The sequence below is a fragment of the Equus caballus genome, chromosome 5 (genome assembly GCF_041296265.1).
Source record: "Equus caballus isolate H_3958 breed thoroughbred chromosome 5, TB-T2T, whole genome shotgun sequence".
NCBI classification, from domain to species: Eukaryota; Metazoa; Chordata; class Mammalia; order Perissodactyla; family Equidae; genus Equus; species Equus caballus.
In genome coordinates this window covers 84,747,751-84,764,013 of record NC_091688.1, presented here as the reverse complement: position 1 = coordinate 84,764,013, position 16,263 = coordinate 84,747,751, and the positions used below count along the sequence as shown (strand labels likewise).

General features: G+C 40.5%; 2 protein-coding genes across 11 annotated transcripts in view; one reads left to right on the top strand and one right to left on the bottom strand.

Annotated features, from left to right (window-relative positions):
• Positions 1 to 16,263, bottom strand: part of UOX (urate oxidase) — a 94,174-nt gene that overhangs the window by 30,378 nt on the left and 47,533 nt on the right. The window contains exon 1 of one of the 9 annotated variants that reach the window (XM_014740074.3): positions 127 to 709. The exons of 6 other annotated variants lie outside the window; for them this stretch is intronic. In XM_014740074.3, the coding sequence (XP_014595560.2) occupies positions 127 to 234 (108 nt within the window). In that variant the 5' untranslated portion in view covers positions 235 to 709. Of the gene's footprint in view, positions 1 to 126; positions 710 to 16,263 lie in introns of those variants that run through there. 2 more of the 9 variants (XM_014740075.3, XM_070268770.1) reach the window with 2 other exon arrangements.
• Positions 686 to 15,129, top strand: DNASE2B (deoxyribonuclease 2 beta). 2 transcript variants are annotated; one of them, XM_014740079.3, is made up of 6 exons: positions 686 to 1,048; positions 4,377 to 4,554; positions 7,926 to 8,007; positions 10,579 to 10,740; positions 12,476 to 12,673; positions 14,647 to 15,129. In XM_014740079.3, exons 1-6 carry the CDS (start codon positions 936 to 938, stop codon positions 14,985 to 14,987), a joined length of 1,074 nt encoding a protein of 357 aa, XP_014595565.1. In that variant the 5' UTR covers positions 686 to 935; the 3' UTR covers positions 14,988 to 15,129. The 2 variants fall into 2 exon arrangements, with proteins under 2 accessions (XP_014595565.1, XP_070124868.1); XM_070268767.1 differs by having other exon boundaries at positions 920 to 1,048; positions 7,332 to 8,007; positions 14,647 to 15,125.

The window sequence follows — 16,263 nt, the reverse complement described above, 5'->3', positions numbered from 1 at the left end:
TGACGTACACTGCTATATATTGTGACAGCATCTTTAATAATTGATTCAAAAGCATCATGCACTTAAAGAAATTCTTTTCATGTGCCTATCTACCCCTTTCCTCCTCCAAAGAGAGAGCGGTCTTACCTTTTTACAGTCATTATGATACTGGGCCATTTTCTCTGGGCGTTTCAACTTCAGATTCAGTTTTAAGAATGAGAAAGAACAGTTTGGGCAAACAGATGTTTTTAACATTTATTTGACCTGAAGAGTGAGCAGTCAATATTTTACCTGATTGCATAACAGCCATTTGGACACCAAGGCCTCTTTAAAGTAAAGCACCATGGTGAATGGCTAAAACCAGGAGGTGGAGAGGCTATGTAAACATCTTTGGTAAAATACAACTTGCTCTTACTTTGAAGCAACCCTTTGAAGCGCCCTTTTGGAACTGCTTCCTTAAGATAGAGAATATTACAAGTAATAGATCCTAATCATTACCAAGACATAAGGTTTTGTCATTTCTGTTTAATGTGTGAACCACAAGCACTTGCTCTCACTCCCAGGGAGAATATCATGAGGGAAAAAAACATGAAATATATTTAAGTCAACATCTACTTATCATCATGGAGTTCCCCTGCCCACTGAACTTCGTACTACATGATGTTCACTCCAAAGAGTTAACTACACATCCCTTTTTTCTCTCCAGAACTTTCTGATGACTTTGCAAACCAGTCAACAATTCAGCACAAAGGCATCCAGAGTCACGCTGGCACGTTGTGACAGAATCACACAGTTACATGAGATTTGTCCCATTCTGAAAATGCCCAAACAGCGAAGAGCAGAGATAAATGGAATCAAACGTCAGAGTCAACACAGCCTGAGAGAGGCTTGAAATTCAGACTCCACAATCCATGGGGAAAGTTTCCTGCTGTGCCATGGAATAAAGGTGACAGAAAATGACAGCAAGTCTTCTAAGCACAACCCTTGCTTTGCTCCTCCTTCGCCTCCTTGGGGTCCTGGAGGCAACAACAATATCATGCAGAAATGAAGAAGGTGAAGCTGTGGATTGGTAGGTAAAAGAAATGGGAGGACTGGTGCATGCCAACAGAAAGCCAGAGTATCGGAGTACTGCTTCACTGTGAAGTTCCTAAGGAGAATTTTCACTCTGACTCTCCTCTCTAAAAAGAAAGGAAGTTAAATTGTGTAGATGGACCAAATATCCAGATAGGGGTAGGCTTCTGAGTAAGGGAGATTCCCCCAGAGAAAGAGGTGAGCAGCCATGCATGGGCCTGATTCACTGCTCTCAGCAGGGCAAGGCTGGTAGCCACAGAGGTGGGGAAGAGCTGACAACTTCTCTCAGTTGGCAATTTCCTTTAATTGCATCATGGCTTTCCAACAGAAACCTTCCAACATCCTTTCAGAGACAGACAAAGGAGAGAAGGCAGACCACCTTTTTTCTGACATTGGAGCTTGGACTTCTCCTTATGAGAATGAGAAAGAAGGCTTGATCATACACAGCACTGTATGGTTAATCTCGTTTATGAGGTAGCACAGGCAGCTATTGGAGTGGCTGGTAGGTCACTGGCTTTTTGCACAGTGTCAAAGAGAGTAAACACAGCATTGCATCATAGTCACAGATTTCCCTAAAGCTTCGATCACTTTTTCACTCTTTAATTGCCATTATGGTTGACATCAAGCTTTGTGCACACTTCAGGCTAGAGAACACAGACACACTCACTCAGTCTTTCAGCAGTTACCGAGCTCATCCCAGGAAGTGTGCTGAGTTTTGAAAATACAAATACTCAAGGAGCTCATTGCTATGTGGTAAGGGCCTAGATGGGGCACTGGGGAGCACAGAGCTCAAAAGCCTTCTCTGAGGAAGCAATTTTGAGCTAAGTTTAAAGAACAATTATGAGTTAGTTAGAAAAACAAAGGAGATGCAAGGGCATCTCAGGCCAATGAAGGAGCAATGAGAAGGTCCAGAGGCAAGAAGCAATGGAGAAAGTTCGGAAGCAGTGCAGTATTGCTAGCATTTCAGGAGAATGTGGGGAAGTGGCAGGAGGTGAATTAGAGAGACAGGTGAGGGCCAGGTCATGAAGAGCTTCATGTGCTGAGCTGCAGACTCTGAACTTGACCTTGAAAGGGAGCTACTGAAGGACTTCAGGCAGGGACACAATGTGGTCAGATTTGCATTTTCGAAAGCCACTGGCAGTACTCTGAAGGCTAGCAGGATGGGGACCAGTCTAGAGCCATAGGGACCAACAAGACCTTTGCAAGCATTACAGGTGGCAAGAGGTGTGGATCTGAGTTAAAGAAATAGCAGTGAAAACAAACAGGAAGGAACACTCTGAGAAGACTTGGTAATGAATAGGCTGAGGATCACAGGAGAGAGGGAGAAGTTTAAAAGACTTTCAGGTTGCTGGTTTCTGTGACTGTGTGGATGTGGTCCATAACAGCAGGGGATGAGCAGATTTGGAGTAAGAGTATAAATGCAGTTTCAAAAATATGAAATGGAGGCCGCTGGAACATCTTTGCATTTAGGTTTGTCTGACCTCAGCATAGAGGTCTGGGCTAGAAACAGATTTGGGACTCCTCAGCATATAATTGGAGACGGTCACCCAGGAAAAACAGAACGAGTTCTCAACTGGCATTCCATGGCACACTGATAGTTCACACACCCTTCACTGATGGGCCACCAAATTGTGATCAATATACAAAATTTATTTTTGCCACAACTGAATGGACTTATTACTTAGCCATATCCGTCAGAGAGAATGCTGAGCTGAACAGACAATGAGATAGTCTCAAGCCACTAGAACTTACTGTGAGAATTAAAGGGCAGAGTAGCACCAAGTCAGCACCAAAGAATAATTTCACGTCTCCTGCCAAATGTGAGGACCTTGCCCTGAGAGTAAGAAAGCACGGACACGGCAGGAAAGAGTTTACTTAAACAGAAGCATAAGAGAGAAGAGAACTAAGCAAAGAGGGAGAACATTTTATGGGCAGTTGAGACACTGTTTATGGTAATAAAGAGTGCATTACAGTGTTTGCTTCACCATGAGCATCTGAGGGTTGTGTGGTTTGGGTTTGTGCTATTAGAGAGTATTCAGCTGACCAGGGTGATTTTTGTCCTTAGAGGATTTTCAACAATGTCAGGAGATGTGTTTTTTTAAATTTTATTTATTTATTTATTTATTTATTTATTGACGAAGATTAGCCCTGAGCTAACTGCTGCCAATCCTCCTCTTTTTGCTAAGGAAGACTGGCCCAGAGCTAACATCCGTGCCCATCCTTACTCTGCTTTATATGTGGGATGCCTACCACAGCATGGCTTGCCAAGCAGTGCCATGTCCGCACCTGGGATCCGAACCTGTGAATCCTGGGCCACTGAAGTGGAATGTGCAAACTTACGTCCTGTGCCACCAGGCTGGCCCCAGGAGATTTTTTCTTTTTTTAAAGATTGGCACCTGAGCTAACAACTGTTGCCAATCTTCTTTTTTTTCCCCCCTGCTTTTTTCTCCCTAAATCCCCCCAGTACATAGTTATATATTTTAGCTACGGGTCCTTCTAGCTGTGGCATGTCCCAGGAGATATTTTTGATTGTCACAACTGGGGGTTACTATTGGCATCTAATAGGTAGAGGCCAGGAATCCAACAATGCACAGGACAGCCCCCATAACAAAGACTGATCTGGTCCAAAATGTGAATACAGCATGTTGAGAAACCATGTGCTAAATGATCCAAGAATGCCTGAATGCTATATGGGCCCAACCAGCTTTGCTCCTCGTGAGGTACCCAAAGGAGATACACAAACAGGAGACAATAGTAAAGGAAAGCCAAGTGCCTACTTAATTAGCTGGTCTTGGCCCGGAATCCTTCATGCAGAGCTTTCTGATAAACTGAGCTGAAGAATGCGGCTGAGGCCAGAGGCTTAAGGGAACCTCCACCTACCCCGAAGCCCAAATCCACCTCAGACCCAGCCAGCCAGCTGCAAAGAGATGAGCATGCCAAGCACTTAGGGCAGAAGAGAAAAATACATCCAAGACCTCTCCAGTCCAGGCCTGGGCCTTGGCCTTCTTCCCACTGAAGCCACATAGACTGGAAACAACCAAGAGAGCCAATCTCACTGTACATGTACTCCCACTACAGGGACCCCATCCACCAGGCCAATTAATGTCTTAGAACATGTCCAGTTAGATCTGCATTTCCTTCTCTGGGAAGGAACAAACATAAGGGTGAAATAAGAGGCAGAGAGCTTGAGCAAATCCCTTTCCTTAATACTTAGAGGCTTTCTGTGAAACATAGGTGAAATGATATATTTAAGTGCTTAACACAATGGCTGCCACCAGAGAAGCAGTCAATAAGTGTTAGTAACTCATAATTATTTCCTTTTTTAGGTTTATCTTTTATAAGTTACCTAAAAGGCAAGACAAGGAAAGTAGAGAGACTGGGTTAGAGTACCTATACCTAGACTCTACAACCAGAAGCTGGAGGAGGAGTAAGCAACTAATGAATACCACGAAGAGTGTTTTGGGGAGGACATTACAACAGCTGTATGAAGCATATGGCTCCAAGGTATGTTACAATTAATCATTCATTTGAATCAAAAAATGCATAAAACAGAATCCAAACCTTTCAGCAGATTTTTCCTGCTCATCCACCTACCCCCCAATCCTAGCAACTAGCTAGCTCAGAACTAGCCCAGGACAACTACCTGAATCAATCTGACGAAGACCTTAGGGAATATATCATTAGACCCAATAGCAATGCCAAATTGTTGGCATATTTGGCACATGACCAATGGTATCTCTGGGCAAAGTGTGAACTAATTGCACATTGTAGTCTTCTGGCTCCCAAACTCTGCCAATTCACTCAGTACTTGCTATCTTATCCCCCTAATGGAAATAAGGAGAAGAGCCCCCTCCTGTTACAATGCATATAGATCTGTGATCATGAGTTGTGGGTTGTTTATGCCATAGTGGTAATGAGTGGTGGTGACCCAAATAAAGGGTCCCACTCAGTCTTCCTTTTAATTAATCATTTTCAGAATGGTAGGTTGGGATTTAGGGCTCTAGATCAAGGTTCTAGAACTAACTTGCCTAAATTGAGATTAAACCTGCTATCTGGACTCATCAGGCAATGAGATAACCAGCCAAAGAGACATAGGCAAGTAGACTATTGGCTCAATGTGGGCAGTCCCTCAACGTTCCAGGCACCATCTGCTATTCGGTGACAAGACACTGCTTTCCAACCAGGAGTGACAAGTCAAATTGAACAGTAATTAACATCCAGTTACACTCATGCATTTCCTAACATCATACGCATTTCCTAACAATAACTTATGGAGAAGTAAATTTATAAAATGACTGAGCACTTAGAATGTGCTGGGCCTTTACATATGTCAACTAATTTAATCCCCACAACAATACTATGTCAGCCTCTAGCACTATTGCATATGTGTATCTGAGTATTTACTCAAAATGTACAGGTAGCTCTCACTGTGTGTGCTAATATTCACTTTATTCACCTGCCATTAAGACCAGCCTTCAGAGCCAAGTTACACAGTTAAAACTTGTTTGAGTACATGTGATGTGCCAAGCATGGTTCCAGGGTTCCAGGTACTTTTAAAAATGATGTAATCTCAGCAACAACCCTGTTTTGAATAAATAGATTATTATGTAAAATCAAAACTGCCAGCAGCTGCTTCTCCTTTCCAAGGTTGGAGATTGAGACCAGGAGAATAACCCACCAGTGAGAAAATCAGCACCTACACTGTCCCCTTCCCCATCTCAGAGCTTGCTGGAGGAGGGGGAAGGAAAGAGCCACACTGCAAAGCCTCTGTCCTTTACCTTAGTTGGGACAGACGGTTCTTAGTTTGGCAGAATATAATAATGATCTTTGGAGGCGCGAAAGTAGCCCCAGAGCCTAGGTGAGAGAAAGAGCTAAACTGCTCTGCAAAATAGAAAACGAGGAGATGGGAGCTAGGAATTAAAAAGTGTAAGAAACATGGAAGGAGACTATGGGAGGGCAGCGTGGAGATGTAAAACCACTGAATGTTTCATACCTTCAGTAAAACCTCCTCACCCAATGCCTTGAGTGATGGTTTCTGTGGAAAAAACGATAGTAAAGGGGTTGATTTCCATCTCTGACTGGCATGAAGCCAAAAGAAGAAGAGCAACAGTAGTGGGTGATATCCAAGTGAGAGTGGGTGTTCTTTGGAAGCTGGAACTAGGTGCCAGAAGTGACTGTGAGGACATAACTCCCCTATCTCCTGACCTGGAATTGAGCTTCTAACAGAGAGCAGAATGCAAGATCAGACCAATTGGTTTTAAATCCCAAATGTCAAGGTGACCTAAGTGATCTGGGTTACATTTGGAATTGTTTCCCTTCTTTGGCCTCTGCAAATAAGAACCTTCCATACACCTTCATAATAACACTTATGAAACTATATTGCAGCTGCTGGTACTTGCCTGTATTCCCTGTTAGACTGGAGGCTGAGACTGTGCCCCTCTTGTTCAACATCCAGTAGTCAAAATAATACCCAACATATGTGTTAAACGAATAAAGCTTCCAAAGGCACATACCTAGATCCACCTATTCTTGAATCCATGATCCTTCCCCCTTATCAGAGAGTCTGTCTTCACTAGAGCTACGTCCCATTTCACCTTAGCTGGCTATTACACTCCTGGTTAGAATGAATCAACTTCATCTATTATAAGCATAAAGTTCCTCCCCGAATCTTTCTAAAGCAACTCCACTTTGCATCCCAAAAGCACAGAAAGGCCTCATTACCACATTCAATGCAGGCTCACAGAATAACTGACTGTCAGAGTTCCCCAGCAGAGGATGTGAACGCCAACCATAGCTATGGTCAATCACGGAAAATGAGGGTAAAAAAACAGCTTCCTTTCCTAGATAGTCCTAAACAGAGTAGGCAAGAATGCTACACAGATTATGTTGTACATTAAAAAAAAAAAATTTAGACTACATCAAATAATTCAGCAACTGTAAGAGACTCTGTTATTGATTTTTTTTTTTCCTGCGTGAAAAGCAAGGGATGTTTTCAAAGGAATGGGTTGTCCTCTCCTGCTTTTAATTATGTTGCTGAGATTTTTTAATCAACCCTATTGACTTCAATAAAAGTCACTACTTCACGACACAGATGAAATGGAACCACACAGAAGAAATACAAGCAAGTTTCCATTACATGACTAAGAGACATTATCAAAATAATAACTTCATTCTGAGTTATCTTTCTCAGAGAGTTGGCCAATTGTTTGGAGAATTTACTTGTTTTTTGCCTTAACAGATTAAATCCAATATCACACATTCAATTTTGCTACTTTTCCTAGCAGGCAAATATCAAGTTATAAAGGTGAAGTGACACTGAGGAATGGATTAAAGAAAAATCCTCCCCTATCATGGAGGAAGAGGGAACAGAGAATGAAGAATCCTGATTAAACACAAACCTGGGACCGAGTGGTGAAGCCAAAAGAAGGCAGAGGAAATCAAACCCTAATAGCCAGTTCTGCATCGTGCCTATAACATCAATGGAAAAAAATCCAGGTGTAATCCTTGGCTGGTTGTTCCTACTTCATTTCCTGAACAAATATTTAAGTACTCCTTTGTTATACACTGGTTGCCAAATCAGAAACAAGGGTCCAAAACAACCAAGAGAAATTGGAATATGGCCCTCACAAACATATCACAATGCAGAGGGGTCCTGTCACACAGGACAAAAGCGTGTATGATTGAGAAGGAACTTCTGTCCCGTCTTGCATGTTGCAGAATTCATATTGATGGAGAAGCTGCCTATTAGGGGAATGGATGACTTCTCACGTGTATTAATGAAAGCTCTGTATTGTAGGCTGGTTAGCTGGTAGAAATGTTGTGAAAGTTTGTAAGTGGAAGATTTATGCCATTATAACCCTAATATGTTCCTGCAGAATAACAACACTGCTCATCTAATATACAACGATGGAGTCCCTAACTCTGTGAATTATAGCAGAAAGTATGGACACACTAAAGGTATGACAAAGGCTCTTAATTTCTCTTTCCTACTGGAAGTCAACATTTCCCTAAACATCCCATTTGAATATTCTTATATTCCACACTAAAAATATAGTTTTTCTTCTTAATGGTTTATTCTGAGCTATCAAAATGCATGATATTTCTATATCACAGGTTATAATTATGTAATTTGACTTGGCGATCTTCTTTTCACAAATCTCATTTTATTTCTTAACTTTTTTTTTTTTGCTTTTTGGTGGGTAAGATTGGCTCTGAGCTAACATCTGTTGCCAATCTTCCTCTTTTTCTTTTTCCTTTTTTTTCTCCCCAACGCCCCAGCACATAGTTGTATATCCTATTTGTAAGTCGTTATAGTTCTTCTATGTGGGATGCTGCCACAGCATGGATTGGTGAGTGGTGTATAGGTCTGTGCTCAGGATCTGAATCAGCGAACCCCAGGCTGCTTAAGTAGAGCATATGAACTTAACCACTGGGCCATGCGGCTGGCCCCACATATTTTTTAATATATGCCTTATAGCAGAAATCCATGTACTGACTACTGAGAATATCAGCCAGTCTATATATATGTGTGTATGTGCGTGTGTGTGTGTGTGCGTGTGTGTGTGTATACAGATAAATTTTAGTCAGGTTTATTGAAGTATAATTTACAGAGAGTAAAATTTATTCATCTTACTGTATAGTTCCATGTATATAGACATTCTTGATAATTATTTTTTAATAGTTTTTTATATTATAGTAATTTTGTTATATATTTTGTTATATACTGTTATTATATATTATAGTAATGTTTATTATAGTAACTTTTGGTATTTTTCTATTTATAAATTATATATGTATGTATATGCATTACAGAAAAATTCATGTCAGTAAACAAAAAATCTGTAACCCTAATACCCATTAATCACACTTAATCCCTTCTATTTTTTTCTATAATACATTGTTTTTAAACATTTTTATAAAACCACTTAATGACTGTTTTTCAACTTAATATATCATGAATAACTTTCCATGGCAACAAGTATTCTTCAGAAGGTTCCAAACTCAAATGTCTTCAGGTACAAGCAAGTGATGTCAGCAAGTGAAGTGGGCTGAACCAGCCGGTAACTAGAGAACTGGAGGGTACACACTTGGTCTAGAGGGGCAGTTACTACTCAGCTTGTCTTATCGGGATGTAATTTTTCAGGAGATGTTGAAAATTATTATTTGTGAAAAATCTCCCAGTTTTTAAATGTTGGCAAGGAATTCAAAGTTTTAAAAATACTCTGCAAGCATAATAATATGTATCTGCTGGCTAGTGGGCTGCCAGTTTGCATCCTCTGATTAAGAATATAATTTGTAATGGCTGTCAAATGTCATAAGCATTGAAAACTTTTGATTTAGCCAAGTTGCCCTCCTGATGGTCCTATTTGCATGGATCCCAAGAATTTTTATAATCCACCACATTCTCCAACCTCTCCTCCAACAAACTCCCACCGCCACTATCACTCTACCCTGTTAGTTGCTACAAAGGCTTGAAGAAAAGACTGGAAAGGGAGTGGGACCTGGTGTTAATGACACCCTGTGACATTTGTACCACGAGGTCAGGATTTCAGGCAAATAGCACTCCCATCTGTGCAAAAGAGAGCTTCTGAAGGTCATCCAGCTCTGTTAGGCAACAGAACTTAGAATATTTTCCACCTCAGCACACGTATTGATTCTATATCTATTGAGAGAGCAATAGTGTGCTTTTTTAAGGCGTGTTCTTTGATGAAGAAATAATTGGCATGCATTTGGTTTCCATTTAACAAAAGGCAAATGAATGAGTTTTATGTTTGCATGGTCATACGCAAACTGGAAAGTCTAGTTAGCATACCAAATTATCCTGACATATTTATAAACACAGAAATAGTCATTGACGCCTTTTGGACAGAGTTCTTCTTGCCATGTCACAAGATGATGAAAATCTTTCTGTTTTCTGCCTTTCATGTTATTTTGCTCCAGAGATTTTTACTAAACACAATTAACTGAAATGCTTTAGCCTGGCTTCCCTTTTTTTCCTCTTTGCCTCTTTTTTTGGGTTTGTGGAATTGGGTGACTCTTCTGCAAAAAAATGAGCATCCGTTTCTTACAACAAATTACTGCAAGTACATTCCTTCGTTTGATATTTTCTCTTTCTACTCTGTTTTTTAGCTGGCTTTTGAAAATAGCTTAGCTGCTTAGGCAGTGAAGACATTATCTGAAGCTTACCAGGTGACTATAGTTTAACAAGGTCAAATTCCAATTTAGCAAATTTGCATTCTGCCAAAACAAATTTTCCTTGTGGTTTCAACACGAAATTTCTCTTAACTCTTCACAGGGTGGCTTCCCTGGATCCCCTTTTGCGGTGGCTTATTATCAGTAATGGGGCAACGTGATGTGTGCCTGAATTGATTTTGAAATCTTTGAAAAACGAGCATAAGCCTTGTGATTATTAGCCTACTATAACATTAGCCTAAAGTATAAATGGGCTTAAATGTTGCAGCTTTGAACTCTATTTTCAAAAGGAGCTTTGTTTTTCTAATTTATCTGTATTAATTGTATCTTTGTCAGGTTTATTACTGTGGAACAGAGTCCAGGGGTTCTGGCTGATTCATTCTATTCCCCGGTTTCCTCCAATTCCTGAAGAAGGCTATGATTATCCACCCACAGGAAGACGAAATGGACAAATTGGAATCTGTGTAACTTTCAAGTACAACCAATATGAAGCAATAGGTAACACTAGAGTGTGTACAAAAAGAGATAGCAATTTTGAAGAAGGGAAATGGAGATGCATTAACAAATTTATCACTTCACTTGTTTCTCTATTCGTAGACCCTCTGATACATACATTCTGTTATTGGCTTTGCCAGGTTTCCTGGCCCTCCCATGAAGTCTTTGAACTTGATCAGGGGCAGTAGTTTCTAATGTCTACAGGGGCCAGGCAGGTAACGAAAATGGGTGAAATAGACAGATGGACGTTTCATGGGCAGTGGGGACAGTGACAAACTGGGATGTTGATTCTCCCTAGCTAACCTCAAAAGCTTCAGCTCCATCGTATTGTGGCTCTGCAGGAGCACAGACTTAATGCTTACAGATCTCCATCTTTTTCCAGAGGAACCAGAAACCTAGGTTGTGTGTGTGTATGTGTGAGATAGAGAGAGAGAGAGAGAGATCCTGATTTTTAAATATGGTCTCAATCTCACTTAAAAAAATTGTGCAGACCTTATGTTGCCTATAGGTCACCAACCTCACTCCTCTGAGACAGATGATCTTCCTTTAAGATCTCAAGCTCAATGGCCCAAAATACTTGGATTTGGAAAATCACATTAGGGGAGGAGGAGAACATGATACACTGTTTTACCAATCACTTTTTACTGAGGAAGCTGCTAAATAGTGGTGAAGAGTGACTTGCCTCTAGATATAGGAAACAGAAAATATTTTTCATCAAATTTTCATCTTACGGCAAGGATTTCTGAACCAAGTCAAGCCCCAGTCTAACTAGTGGAGTTCATATAATTATTAGACAGCCAAATTCAGCATAGAGATTAGGTGTGCATACTGAGGAGATGATCTTTTTTTTTTTTTTTTGAGGAAGATTAGCCCTGAGCTAACTGCTGCCAATCCTCCTCTTTTTGCCAAGGAAGACTGGCCCTGAGCTAACATCCATGCCCATCTTCCTCCACTTTATATGCCGGACGCCTATCACAGCATAGCTTTTGCCAAGCAGTGTCATGTCCGTACCCGGGATCTGAACCTGCAAACCCTGGGCCGCTGAAGCAGAACATGCAAACTTAACCACTGCACCACCGGGCCGGCCCCGGAGCTGACCATTCTTGAAGCTGAATGGTTGCTGCATGGGAGTGCTCTACTTTTATATATGTGCATAGAGGAGAAAAGAACATGGTCTCCAAGGCCAGACTGCCTGGGTTTGAATATCAGCTTCATCAGTTACAATCCTGGGCATGGGACAAAAATTCTCTGTTAATTCATCTGTAAAATGAAGATAATGATGAACTTACCTAATAATAAGTTGTTCTGAGGATTAAATTAGTAAACACATGTAAAACTCATAGAACAATGCCTGGAAAGTAGGAAGTGCTCAATAGGTGTCAGCTACTTTAACCAAAAGTTATTTGAAGGTTATTAGCTTAATGAAGGGAATATTTTTGGTTTTGGTCTTTTTTTTTTTTCTGCTGAGGAAGATTAGCCCTGAGCTAACATTTGTGCCAATCCTCTCCACTTTATACATGGGTTGCTGCCACAGCATGGCAGTCGAGTGGTGTAGGTCCACACCTGGGATGTGAACCCGCAAACCTGGGCCACTGAAGCAGAGCATGCCAAACTTAACCATTACATCAGGGGCCAGCCCCTTGTTTGGTTTTTTAATTCACAACAAGGTCTATAATATCAACAAGGATTTCCATTTGGGTCTTAATTTTCAACTTTTCTTTATTGTTTTTTGATTCAGATTCTCAGCTGTTGGTCTGCAACCCAAACGTTTATAGCTGTTCCATCCCTACCATCTTTCACCAGGAGCTTGTTCACATGCCCCAGCTGTGCACCAGGTCTAGTGCATCCGAGATCCCTGGCCAGCACTTTGCCACACTGCAGTCAGCCCAGGGACAAAACTTCGTCCATTTTGCAAAGTCTGATTCTTTTCTTGACGGTACGAAAGACCATAAGTAAACAATATGCTATATAACTCTGCTGTTGGACTCACTTTGGATTGCTTAGAGGAAATATTCTGATCATTCAGGAGAAGACAAGTTGAAAAAGAGGGAGGAAAAAGGAAGGAAAGGGAGAAGGGAAGTCGAGGATCAATTCAAACATTCACCTGCTCCACTTAAATAGCAGGGTTGCTGATCTGACCACAAAAGTTATCTTACAACCATCCAGCCAGAGGCCAGTAAAAACACGGTCTCTAGCCCCTGTTGGGTGCAGGACCTCAGCTGACCCCTCTTCTTCCATTCTCCAAGCAGTTATTTTAAGCCTTCCTTACTCTCACAAACTTTACATTACCCTGCCTCCTCACTCTCAGCTTCACTATTTCCTTCACAGAGAGAACAGAGATCACCAGGGAGAAACCACTTCCATAGCACACAAAATAATCTTGTCTATTTCCATTCCTTCGTACTGGTTTTCTCCCATCCCAATGGAAGTAGGTCACCTCCTGTACCCTGGAGCCTATCCCAGCCTCAGAATACTTCAATTCATCCACCTGATCTGTTCTCTCTCTTCTACTTCAACCCTCCCACTCTACAAACTCTGTCCCCTTAGCAGTCAAACATGCCTAAAAACCCTCTCTCAATCCTAAATCCCCTATCTCTCTGTTTTTCCTTTTCTTCCATATTTCTTTTTAAAACTCTTCAGGGCCTTCACTTGCTCAATGCCCCTTCACTATATCCTTGCTTCTCTGTCTGTAGACACTCCAATCTCTCCCTAGGCACCAATGACTGTCTTAGTTGACCTTGCTGTTTCCTTCCTTGCTTGCTTCCTTCCTTCCTCTATACATTAAATAAAATGTACTGAATGCCTCAGAGTTGCCAAGCCCTGTGTTAGGCACTAGAGATCCAAAAATTAACAGGACAGAAATAGCCTCTGCAGAATTTGGCACTGTTGAAACCCTTTCCTTCCTGAAACACTCCCCTTCACTGATTTTTGGCAGTATACAGTCTCTTGGTCTTCCTGCCACATCTTGTAAGTCTATTCTGCCTGGTCCGCCTCCTCTGTCCACTCCTTAGGTGACTGGGTTGCCATGTGGGCCTATACTCTTCCTTATCTCATTCTATATACTCAGACTGGGCAATTCCAGCAAGCACTCAGGTGATTTCCAAGTCTGATCTCTATCTCACACCTCTGTGCGGACAGATGAGTGGGATATTTCTACTTGGAGGTGGCACAGTCACGCCAAATTCAACATTCCAAACTCATCATTATCTCCCACAAATCTACTCTTTTTCTACATAATCACCTGGGCAATCTAGATCCCTCCTTTTTCCTACCCCTCTATCAAATCATCTAAATCAATCAGTTCCAGGTCCTTAATAACTTTTATATTTATCCTATCCTCTCCAAACTCTGCCACCACCATAGTCCATGCCTGTGTTTACTATCACACTTATCCTGACAACCTGATGTTTTCCCTATCTCCAATCTAACGCACCCTTCCCAATTCATCCTGCATATTGCCTGGCAGTTGATATTTATGATTATAATCAGTTTCTATTAATCACCCACTAACATTCCTTTAAAAATTCCCCATTGATTTCAGGAAAATCCAAACATTCTAGCACGACTTGCAAAGATCCCAAGAAGCTAGGCCCTAGTTACTTCTCTAACCTTATTTTTTCCAAAGGTCTTTTCAGGACAAAAATATATATTGCTCCCTTGTTTGTGTGGAACAGAAGACATTTTCAGACACCAATATCATCATAGTAATGATGATAATAACTTTTATTTGCATATCACTTTAGCATGTCCAAAATGTTCTCCCATCCACTATCTCAATTATGTTGTTATTATTGTGCTTGTGACATCCACATATCAGGAGTGAATGATGATTTCCATTCCTGAGGATATTTTCAGGGACTTATCTAAGTATAAATACCAACCTCACTATCTTTCTCCTTATAACTCTAGACATCTTTGCAGCCTGGATGGCTCAATGGTTGAAGACTCACTTGCTAACAGAAACCTGGCAGCGGAAGAGACAAGAGCTTCCTTCAAACTGCTCCCTTCCTTACCATGTCTACAATATCAAAGCCATTAAAATTTCTAGACAATCTTATTTCAGTTCTCATCTGGATCACGCCAAATGGTGTATTTCCCAAAAGGGCACCAAAAATCGCTGGACATGTATTGGAGACTTAAATCGGAGCCCATATCAAGCCTTCAGAAGTGGAGGATTCATTTGTACCCAGAATCAGCTTATTTACCAAGCATTTCAAGGATTAGTTTTGTATTATGAGAAGTGTAACTGAACTTGGTGAAAGAACATGTACTATTGTTTTGAACATTGACAATGTCTTCTTCCATTAGATCCATTCTTTATATATTAAAAGGCTGTGAATGTACTTATAGTCCACATATCAAATAAAATGCTTTTCTCTCATGTTTACCATTTTATCTTCCAACTAGCGGCAATTTATCTAATTTGCATTTATATGCCATAAACATTAACTATTATATAACTAAAATGAGAATGGAAGGAATGAAAGAAAAAATATTTGTTCTAGATTAGTCAACTCTCAATTGTTCACGGATTGACTGGCCATCTCACAGATTAAATGTCATCTCCTTCACAGAGAATTCCCTGACTCTCCTCCCCACCATTTTGGTGGTAAAAAAAAAAATCTCTCTCTCTATACTTCATACTATCTAGTCATATTCCTCTTTAAGCTCTTTCTCACTGTTTAGCCTTGTCATTCTTGTAGCTGCTATTTACTAACTGTCTGATCTTGGGACATTCACTTGAACTCTCTGAGCCTTGGTTTTCTTATCTATGAAATGGATATAATATCTCAGTATGTTTGAGCACCTAGCACAGAGCCTGACATGGAGTTGACATTTAAAAATACTGGTGAAATTTGAATCTGAATCCCCTCATCCAGTGAGAAAAGACAAAAGAAAGTTGATAAATGAGTAATATGTTTTTAAAAATTTTTTGTCAGATTAGCAAACCCACAGCCAACATCATACTCAATGGGGAAAAAACTGAACACCATCCCTCTGAGAACAGGAATAAGACAAGGATGCCCACTATCACCACTCTTATTCAACATAGTACTGGAGGTTTTGGCCAGAGCTGTTAGGCAAGAGAAAGGAATAAAAGGAATCCAAATAGGGAGTGAAGAAGTGAAACTCTTGCTGTTTGCAGATGACATGATCTTATGTAAAGAAAACCCTAAATAATCCATCAGAAAACTATTAGAAATAATTAACAACTACAGTAAAGTTGCAGGGTACAAAATTAACTTACAAAAATCAGTTGCATTTCTAGACTCTAATAATGAACTTACAGAAAGAGAACTCAAGAATACAATACCATTTACAATCGCAACAAAAAGAATAAAGTATCTAGGAACAAATTTAACCAAGGAGGTGGAGGACTTATACAATGAAAACTATAAGACATTATTGAAAGAAATATATAATGACATAAAGAGATGGAAAGAGATTCCATGCACACGGATTGGAAGAATAAACATAGTTAAAATGTCCATACTGCCCGAAGCAATCTACAGATTCAATGCAATC

Coding starts and splice junctions, on each gene's coding strand:
- DNASE2B (XM_014740079.3), top strand. CDS start 936: ATGACAGCAAGTCTTCTAAGCACAACCCTTGCTTTGCTCCTCCTTCGC. Junction 8,008..10,578: donor AAAGTATGGACACACTAAAG/GTATGACAAAGG, acceptor TATCTTTGTCAG/GTTTATTACTGTGGAACAGA. Junction 10,741..12,475: donor CAACCAATATGAAGCAATAG/GTAACACTAGAG, acceptor TTTTTGATTCAG/ATTCTCAGCTGTTGGTCTGC.